Source organism: Cyprinodon tularosa, unplaced genomic scaffold, assembly GCF_016077235.1.
Source record: "Cyprinodon tularosa strain WSP-4 unplaced genomic scaffold, ASM1607723v1 ctg238, whole genome shotgun sequence".
Lineage (NCBI taxonomy): Eukaryota > Metazoa > Chordata > Actinopteri > Cyprinodontiformes > Cyprinodontidae > Cyprinodon > Cyprinodon tularosa.
In genome coordinates this window covers 813,387-824,111 of record NW_024038890.1, presented here as the reverse complement: position 1 = coordinate 824,111, position 10,725 = coordinate 813,387, and the positions used below count along the sequence as shown (strand labels likewise).

General features: G+C 39.6%; 1 protein-coding gene across 1 annotated transcript; it reads left to right on the top strand.

Annotated features, from left to right (window-relative positions):
• The first annotated feature begins 1,118 nt into the window (after positions 1-1,118).
• Positions 1,119-7,230, top strand: LOC119784933 (voltage-dependent T-type calcium channel subunit alpha-1I-like). The gene is made up of 4 exons (XM_038287239.1): positions 1,119-1,158; positions 1,438-1,589; positions 6,881-6,974; positions 7,180-7,230. Exons 1-4 carry the CDS (start codon positions 1,120-1,122, stop codon positions 7,216-7,218), a joined length of 324 nt encoding a protein of 107 aa, XP_038143167.1. The 5' UTR covers position 1,119; the 3' UTR covers positions 7,219-7,230.
• The last annotated feature ends 3,495 nt before the right edge of the window (positions 7,231-10,725 follow it).

The window sequence follows — 10,725 nt, the reverse complement described above, 5'->3', positions numbered from 1 at the left end:
GATATCTGGTATTGCGTGGGTCCTCCTTGTGGCTGGCTCCAAATCCATTCGGAGTTCCCCCAACAGCTCCAAAATGGCAATGCTGGATAAACGATATGTTTTGATGATCGTTTCCTCGTTCATTCCAAAAATATTCATACGGAGTGAAAAAATGCGTTGTCTGCGTCTCCTTGCTTCATTTCAATGTCTCCTTCTTGCGACAATAACCGCTGCCATGTGTGCGCAATTACGCATACAGACCATTTGCACCTTCTTTTGAAACGTGTTAAATATAGAGTCAGATACCGTTAGCAAAATTGCTTTCAGGTTTAATAAATCACTTTGCGAGTGCTAAATTAATATATTTACATGTTCTCCTCCCACAAAACACACTTTTGCGTGTAAATGCCCCATATTGCATATTCATTGCAGAAAAAGTACAAAATGGATAAGAGGCGCTATTTAGCACGTTTTAAAGACCAAATCCTTTTAGCACGCTGTTGATAGATCACTTTGTACATTTTTTAGCGTGCGCAGTGAAATAGCTCACGTTTTTATACACGCAAACCTTTGATAGATCCGGCCCAGAGCGCGAGAACATGGTGGGGGATGGTGACGTCATCAGCCAAAAATTAAAATTTTTATATCTTAAAAACTAAAATAGCACAAATGACCGTTTTAACTGCACAAATCAGTACAAACGAAGCACTAAAAAAGGAGACCACTTTGGTTCAAGTTGGAGTTTAATGGGGGGATGGTGACCTCTGGATGACCTAAAAATAATCTTTAATATCTCTTAAACAAAAGTACCACAAACAATATTTTTTTCTGCACAAATCTGCACTAACGTTGCACTAACCATTCAGTCTATTTGCAGAGTTTTTTGACGTGGGTGGGGTGTCAGCTTCACGCAGCTAGAGACCCAAATAAAAAAAAGAAAATGTTGATTTCCCTGTCCCCAGCCTGTGACAAATTACAATAATTGGAGGATTATTTTCTTCGTCACCTTCATACTGCTGAGCTTAATTCTGCTGAACATGTTCACCGGAGTGATGGTGGAGAGCTACAGCAGATGTCAGTCCCCTTCAGGCCATGTTGACTTTAACTGTGATGCTTTCCATGGACAGCTGGGTGAGACTCATGTATGACGGTGTGGATGCAGTCGGCATTGACCAACAGGTATTTGGATTCTCTCCTATACGCAGCTCAGCCTGACTGAACTGTAACATGTTAGAAGCACAACTCCTTCAGGATTACCAGAAACTACCTCAGTTCAATAAACTGACTACTGCACAGTCATGATGTTTACCAGACAACATTCATACGGCCAAGTTTCCTTATATCCTGTACACTGACAGTAAAGTTTTTTGTAGAGGATGTTTATTAGAGCAGTAGCAAGCTTGCAGTTACAAAGAGACCCAAATAAAAAAAAGAAAATGTTGATTTCCCTGTCCCCAGCCTGTGACAAATTACAATAATTGGAGGATTATTTTCTTCGTCACCTTCATACTGCTGAGCTTAATTCTGCAGAACATGTTCACCGGAGTGATGGTGGAGAGCTACAGCAGATGTCAGCGCGGGCGTCATCAGTTGGACGACCATGGAAATGTGTAAGACAATTAACTCACTTGTTTACCTGTAATGAGAGACTTAGACAGACTTTATTTTGTTATTTTGTACACACAAGTGTAAACAAAAAGGTATTTTGTTAAGTACAGCTCTCCAGATTATTTCATATTTTTAAAGTGCAGCCTTGATAAGTTAAGTAGCAGTGATAAAAACATTGTGATGAAATACAGTAATATAAACATATGACTGTATAGTTACAGTTCTAACATTCTGTTTTTTTTTTATAACCCATTTTACATAACATAAAAACATTAAATAAAAACAATGTTTTTTCTTTAGAATCTCCAAAACCTTCATCACAGATTTTTTTTTATGCACGTAGCATTGTACTTTTTTTGTGTGCAAATTAACACTACCTAAACAAAAATAATACTGTTTGAACCTTGCTTTGATTACAGATATGTCTTTGTTTGTAATTTAATTTAATTTTATCTTACAGCTGTTCTGTGAAACCCTCAAAGGTTTGTTAGAGACAATTAGTGAACACTCAGCATTGTCAAGTTTATTTCAAAACATTTTAGACATTCCAGTGGGATATTAAATTAGCCCTCCTGTTGTCCTTGGGGTCAATTTGACCCCATTCAATGTCTATCGTTCAAAAATTAGTAGTTTACTTTTTTTTTTTTTGCTTCATATTTCATGACTTTTCCTAATTTGATGGGGACAACTGGTAAAGCATAACATTTTTGTGATGTTATTTTTTGAATGTGCTGAACACATATTACACGCATTGGTTGTCCTCTGGGGTCAATTTGACCCCAAGCTGTTTTAGCTGCTAAAACTTGTCAGTGACCTAACATGACCACACCTGCAGGTGCAGAGTTGATACATTTTAGTTGATACATTTGAACTGAGACATCTGGGGATCTGTGTGACCTTCTGAACTCACACCTGCCAAAGTAGAACTGATTTTCCCGCCTTGTGAAGGGCGGGTTATTACTACAACGCCATTGGTAGTTCATGCCAAATCAGGGAGGAGCAAACATAAGCTTGCACTACAGTCCTCTATCCAAATCATTCCTCACTGTGCTCTGAGTATACTGCAATCTGCACACTCTTTGAAAATGTCTTCTGGAAAAAGGTTTACTGTCAAAGAGGTTTTGGAGCAGCTCTTTGACAGTGAAAGTGACTTAGAGGAGACTGTCTCTGAGACTGAGGATTGTGTTGAGGAGGACCCTGATTTTGAGGAATTCTCATCTGATGAGAATGAGAGTGTTGACCCTCCTGTTGTCCCTTAACCACCAGCAGACACAATTTCTTCCAAAAATGGAAAAATAATATGGTCCCTTTCCCCACTGAAACAGCAGGGTAGACATAGCGCAAGTAATATAATCAAAATGGTTCCAGGACCCACCAGATATGCAGTCAGCCATGTTGATGACATCAAGTCATCATTCAAGCTCTTCATAACGCCATCAATGAAAAATATTGTGCTTGGGATGACAAATTTAGAGGGAAAGCGTGTTTATAGGGACAGTTGGAAAGACTTGGATGTAGTTGACTTGGAAGTCTACATTGGCTTGCTAATTTTGGCAGGAGTTTATAAGTCAAAAGGTGAAGCAACAGCAAGTCTTTGGAATGCTGAGACTGGAAGGGCAATATTTCCAGCCACCATGTCTCTGAAGGCATTCCACATTTTGTCTCGTGTCATACGCTTTGATGACAAACAAACAAGGCAGGGCCGTCGAGAACGTGACAAACTTGCTGCAGTAAGGGATGTGTAGGACAAGTGGGTGCAGGGTTTACCCCTGCTTTATAATCCAGGCGCTCACGTGACTGTCGATGAGTGCCTGGTTGCGTTTCGTGGGCGCTGCCCATTCAGACAGTATATGCCTAGCAAACCTGCTAAATATGGCATCAAAATATGGGCAGCATGTGATGCACAGTCCAGCTTTGCCTACATGCAGGTGTACACCTTGTCAGGATCCGAGACATTGCCCACCAGAGGGCGCAATGGATCCAAGCCTGGGGAGTTTGGACTCAGCTTGATCAGCTGTTTCCAGTCCGCTGATTAGGAAGCTTTCTATTTAAGCTGTGTTTGTCTGTCTCTCTGTGCTGGATCGTTTGTTTTCTCTGTGCCACCATGCCTGTCTGAGCCTCTGTGATTCCTCCGTGTTCCAATAAATATTGGACTTTTATTCCTCCCTCCGTGTCTGAGTCTGCATATGGGCTAGTAAACCATCGCATCATGACACACCTGGTGCACCAGGTGTCCTAAAGGTGGTCTTTTTCTCTCAACATAAATGACATATCGTCATCTAATAATAACTATGGGAACACAGAGTAATTTAAGCAATATATGCATAAACAATAACTGAAGAAAACACATTCTAGAGAGTGTTACAAAAGTTCTGTGGGGAAATTAACTGTGAAAACACCACATTCAATCCTACTTAGAAAGGTTAAAATCAGACTCAGTATATCACATAAAGCATGAGATAATTAAAACATAATTACTTTGCATTCTAAAAAGGATTGTTCTTTAGTTTGGTGTATTGCTTGCTGCTGAAGTAAGAAAGTGAGCATCATGGTTACATGCAAAAAGCTGTCTAGTGCCACTGAAAAAAGGGACTTTTTCATCCTGTAAATATTCCTTTGGATTTTATGAAACGTTTACAGCAAATTGCCATGAAAATGCATTTACTTTAAAATGACACGTTTTATTTAACGTGTTTCTTAGAATGAATTTGTAAATTGATATAAAAAAAGAAAAATCAAATTAATCCATCTATCCAGTTAGTATTAACAAAACAATTTAAGTCAGTTCCCAACTTAACAGCTACAAGTAATATGTACTCGGATATTACGAGTAAACCTGTCGCTTTTTTCCTTACCTGACTTGTTTAGGTCAGAAATAGAAAATACTGTTAGGTTAATTTGCTTCTCTAGATTTTCCTTGTGTGTTTATGCTTTTATGTCTCTGTGTAAAATTGACTAGCAAACCCATGTAGGCACCCATGTAGGCACCCCTACAATTTATTTCCCTCTAATACGGATGGTGACAACAGTAATACTCTCAAGTGCAATATTCAAAACATTTTAATTGTTCATATATTAACAATTCCTTGACAACAAAAACACTGTGGTTAATTCTGCACATCAATATACTCAGTGTGCGAAATACCTGTCAATATTTGGGGGGTCCCCATCTCCCGATTGTTGCGCAATATCGATCTAAATTTTCTCAATATGCAGTAGGCCTATAACATTTCAAAGTCAGCTTCAATGTCAATTTTTTAGATTCACCAGATATACAAGGACTCGAGAGGATGTTCGTTTCTCATTCACCAACAGTGAAACCGATAAAGTGCACAGGCACAACAGATAAGATCATTTCCTAATACTAAAATTTAAACATTCAATTTCACAATAAAATATAAAATGTACAATAATATAAAATATGCAATACTTATGCTAGTGCAAAAGGGCAGATGGTAATGGCAGCAGAAAAATTATTATTATTATTACCAATTATGTAAGATATAGCATTTGTAACAGTAACAGTGCAAAAGAACAGTAAATAAATATAGTATTATAGTAGTGCAGGAGACAGTTTGTCCGGAGTGATTTTTTTTTTGAGGGGGGCTCAGCTTCCTGACAGCTTGGAGGAGGAAGCTTTCTGTGAATCTAAGTGGGCAAGAGCCTGAATAGACAGTCAGTCTATGAAAACACACACATGCACAAAGACTGTCTGTCTGTCTCTCTCTTTCATGCACGCACATGTCCTGCTTTAATCCAGTTTCTGACGAATGGAACTGGGTCAAATTTGTCCAGAGGAGGTCCGTTGTGGTCCACAAACAGGAGTGAAGACCTGCTGTCTTCACACAATCTGTTCCGTGTTGCCCGTGTTATTAACTGCGGAAAAGCACATGGCTAATTTGCATACGTGAGCAGGATTGGCTGGCTCCAGTTTGCAAAAAACAGAGCATATTTGTGAATAAAGGTTTTGAATTTTAATACTGGACATGTTGAGCTTAAAAACATTTGAGTGACCATTAGTGACAAAAAAAATATTTTTGTCCTGCCCTCACTCTTAGCTTAGCAGGTAGATAACCATCATTTCCAATAACCACACCATAAGCCTTTTCTTTGCATTTATTGACTGGTATGGATGGATGAATGAATGGTAAAACTGCAACAAAGAAATAATGTGCATAAGTCTTTGTGAAAAAAAGAAACAGTTACAAATAAACAGGCACAATTCTCCTAAATAATAAACTCAACATATTCCCTGAATATGTACAGAAACGCATAATGACACAAACAACATGTTAACATTAGCCGCTAGCTAGCGGCATTGCTAACGGCTAGTTAGCGCATATGCTAACGGATAGTTAGCGCGTATCCTAGTGGCTAGTTACCGCGTTTGCTAGTGTCTTTTTAAACTTCTCTTCTCGGTGACCTTTCTTGCAATAAACCTCCAAACACAACATGAAACATAGTACTATGGCTGCGTCTCAATTCGCAGGCTGCGTACTTGGTAGGACGCATTTTGAGGCCGGTGACGTCACAACGCTGCGCGGAGGCCGTCCCATTTGGCAAAAATTCTGAGGACACTTAAAATGCAGCCTCAAAATGCGTCCTCCTTTTCCCCGAATTCTGAGGATGCATCGCTACCGTCCTTAGTGGCCTCGCCTCCCACTAGATTTCCCGAGGTGCTTTGCGCGCTTCTTTTTTTTTTTTTTTTCAGTTGAAGAAAAAGAAGAAGAAGAATAAGAAGAGAGAAAAAAAAGGCGGAAAAAATGGAAAGCAGTAGCAGCGCCGGCAGTAGTAAGATGGAGTACACTTTTAAATGTGAGTATTATTTTTGTTTTATTTTACTGAACATGTATTAAAATACATGACGGTAACGGAGCCACCGGGATGTGTAGGACCAGCTAAAGCTAAAGCTTAAAGCTAACCTGTTGATACGAGACGCTCAACAACAATTGAAAGCCTTCATAAAAATGTCACAATTATTAACCTACATCTTGTAACTTTGCTGATAGCCCTCACTAATCGGAATTATTTATTCTCATACAGTTTATTACACAGAATTAGAACTGTCAAAGCTTAATGCAGCTGAAGAAATAACATGAGTCCAGCTGTACTGGGCTGTTAATACTGTAAACATTTTGTTTTAATACTCAATAATGTATAGTTATTTTACAGTACAGTAAAATAAGGTTTAAAGTATTATTCACTTGAAGAACAATGCCGGTGTAATTATACAGAACAGTAATTTTGCCTGTTGACTTAACAGAAATATGCTTTACATGTCATTTTGTTCCAGGGAGCAGGGAGCAGACAGAGGAGTTGATCAAACTCTGTGGGCAAAACGACCACCTTTTTACCGGCGCCAAAAATACTGCAGCAGTTGGTTGGAGGTAAGAGTTGAGGCATAATTCCATATACATGTTGCATTTCTATGTAAAAGTCACACAAGATAAAAGAAGTCCTGTTCAGACACCAACGTACAAATATAATCTTTTGATCACATGATATGATGCCCAGATGCCACTTTTTATCAATCTTATATTTGTGATAGAAGTGATCCTAGTGTGTTTATCTCTTCTCATTTCTCTTGTTTAGAACAATCCTGCAGAAAATGGGCCTGGGGGGAAAAGTTGAGCCACAACAGGCTAAAAAAAAGTGGGACAACCTAAAAAAAAAATACAAAGTATGTTCAGGTTTGGATAATGTAATGAAATACACACACACACACATATATATATATATATATATATATACACATAGATAGATAGATGTGTGTGTAAATGTGTAGGGAAATGACATCTTACATATATTATATTCAGGTTCATTTACACTTTGAATTAGCTTGAAAAAAGTCATCTCAAAGTTATTATTCCAAAGTCGTCTCTTTTTCTGTAGAATGTCATTAATCCATCCAAATCATGAAACACTCCTTTTTTCTAGCTTTAAAGAAACACTACATAAAATTGCATCTGTTGACAAAAATTGTTTTCCTCTACTATAGGAATGCAAAGATCCAGGGACAGGGCAGGGTGTCAGTGGTAAGCCTACTGCTGCCACCTGGCCCTGGTTTGTCTTCATGGATGAGGTATTAGGACAGAGGCCCTCTGTTGCCCCACCTGTCCTAATTGCCTCCATCCCTGAGGACACACAAGGGCCAGTTGCTGCAGAGGCTGAGCAGCATCAGGGCGATGACGAGGAAGAGAGTGAGGATGAGAGGCCAGGAGAGAGGAGGGAAAGGAGGAAGAGAAGAAGGAGGAGTGACGAGTTGCTTGAATTGATCAGGGAGGATATGAGATGGCAGAGGGAGGCGGAGGAGAGAAGAGAAAGAGAGAGCCGGGAAAGGATGGACAGACTGTTTAATTTATTGGAGAGGATGGTGGACAGAAGTTAATTTTTGTTGGTGTGCTCTTTTTTTTTGGTTGTTGCTGTGTTTACAAGTTAAAGTTATGTGTTGCTGTTATTAAATTAAATTATTAAATTGTTTATCAAAGTTATTGTTGTCGGTGTGTTCTTAAAGTCTTTTAACCTTTTTACATCATCTGTTTCATCACTTCTTGACAATTTAAGTAAACGTAGAACAACTTCTCAGTGACAACATCAATTTATTTTTTGAGATGCAATTATAACAAACTATTAAAAATATTTTAAACTATTTACAGTCAATTTTAACTACTATTTACAGAAGATGTAAAAGAACATATACGGTATATACAATTTCGACTGAGCAGGAGTCCCTGGTGGTGCTGCTGGACTGGATGGTATGCCACACAGATGACCTTGGAGTCTTCTGACTGCGAGTGGGACATCATCTGGGGGGTGGGGGGGAGGCCTCTCTCCACTGTTCACCACATCGTCCATCAGGGTTTGAAGGGCTGACCCAATCGACGGCTGCCATGTTACTAAAAATGTTTAAGAAGACGCAGAAAATGACTTTACTACAACTGTTTTAATAACCCTGAAATGAGAACAGCTAAAATGTGATTCTACTTGCCATCTAAATGTAATCGTGGTCGGGTAGACCCTCCTCCAGGGCAGACACCTCGGCAGACAGCTGGTCCCGCCAGTGAGCACCACTGACTGCCTCCAACACGTTCTCCCCCTCATCCTCTGGCATGTCGTCCTGCTCTTCATCCTCTGGGGCCATGATGTCACCAGCTCCCAAGCAGATGTTGTGCAGGAGAGCACATGCCGTTATGACCTGTAGAAAAAAAAAAGACAAAAACATTTTATAGTATATTTGAAGAAATTAATTTAAAGCTTTTTATCATTTTACCTGCAGAATGATGGAGGAGAACAGTTTCCTGTTCCGACAGCAGTGACCATCAGGACCGCTTGGAGGCTTGATCCTCACATGGCAGCCGTCGATCGCTCCAGCAGCTTTCAGAAAAGCTCTGTGTCCGGCCAGCCCTTCAAACCCCTGGGTTACTGCTGCCAGGTCTTCTGCAGTTTTCGGGAGGTAGATGACTCGGTGGCGGATGGCCACCACCTCCTCAGTAACCCGGTGGACGATGCGGTGAACTGTGGAGCGAGGCATCCCGAACACCCTAGCCACCCCTCTTTTGATGCCCCACTCGCTAGCCAGAAGAGGAAGACCAAGGTCTCTATTGTGGCCCCCCATCCATGTCTTCTTTCCTGGCAGAGAAGGTCCAGCAGCACCACCAGAGACTCTCTGCTCAGCCGAATGTCTGGTCTGGTGTCTTCATTATTAAAAAATATCTGGATAACGGGAACATTCAGATTGATGCGGCAGTACATCGGCCTGGTCTGGAAAGAGAGATGAAGGTTGAGAACAGGATTAGATGACAGCAATTTCATTTTAGCTGATACAATTCTAGTGAATGTTAACCCCTTAACGCCTGGTGTTGCCAATTTGGGACCAAACAATTCTGGCCTTTACTTATTTTACTTCATCTAGATCCACTATTTAACCTATTTTTTCATTTTTATATTTATTTTACCTGTATTATTTTTCTGTTATATAATTGCAAATAAAATCAGGCAGTAAGTGGATAACAATTTAGACAAATAAGGATTTATTTCTCAATAATACAGTTTGCCTTCTCCACACAACATTAGTGATAGTGAAAGTGGTGATTTAAGTCAGTTATTTACAGGGATTGTAAACACTTAACTATTCAATTCAAATTACTAAAGTTACAAACAAGCTTATACCAAGTCTTATAAATATATATTTAAAATTTGATATTTAATGATATTCATTAATCTGCTGACAAGTGTTTGATAAATAACTGGTATATTCTGATCATTAGCAGACCCTAGTGGGGGAAAATAATAAAGGTAAATGTTACCTCTCCACTGCGCTCTGCCAGCCTCAAATATATTTGTCGCCGGTTTTGCTGCCACCGAATCCGACTCTCCTCCTCCAACATCAGGTAAATAAAATAAAATAAAAATTGCAGTTTCCATTTCGCTATGCCTGAATCAATCAATCGTCTGATTAATGGCACGGCTTTTCCCGGGCTTTGTGTAGACGTGATGACGTTGTGACGTAACCAGGAAGTGCTCCAAAGGCTAGACCGTCCCATTTACCAACGGCTGAGGATCCTCCGGAGCAGCCTACCGAGGCTGGGTCCTCCGGAGGCTAGGTAGGCTGCGTCCTCGGAAGTACTCAGCCTGCGAATTGAGACGCACCCAATATGTACATAAACTAAATATACCCTTAAAATCAAATTTCATGCTGTACTGGCCAAAAACGCAGCACAGTGAGAACAGATTTAGCTATGCTGCGTGTCGCTACCCAATCCGTACCGGAAGCACGATCCGTACCATCAGCTCATTTGCGCGTGCGCAAACAGAATAACTTCCGGTGGCAATATTTCCTTTTTCTTACTTTTTTATTCTTTTGTATTTTTTAGAGGCATGGGTTTCTTTTTGTATATTTTTGTATTTTCGTCAATATTGTATTTTCTAAAAATAAAAAAACAGAAATACATAAAAAAGTTCAATCGCCTTGTGATAGTTACTTTGACTGCTCTGAGCATGCGCAAATATACGTCACACAGCGTATATATTTAAATTTGTTTAAATATTTGATTTACTCTGTACTTAACTATGCACTCCAGCAGTACTGATCCTACAATGGATTCATTTGCTACCTTTCGTGACCTGCAGTTTTTAATT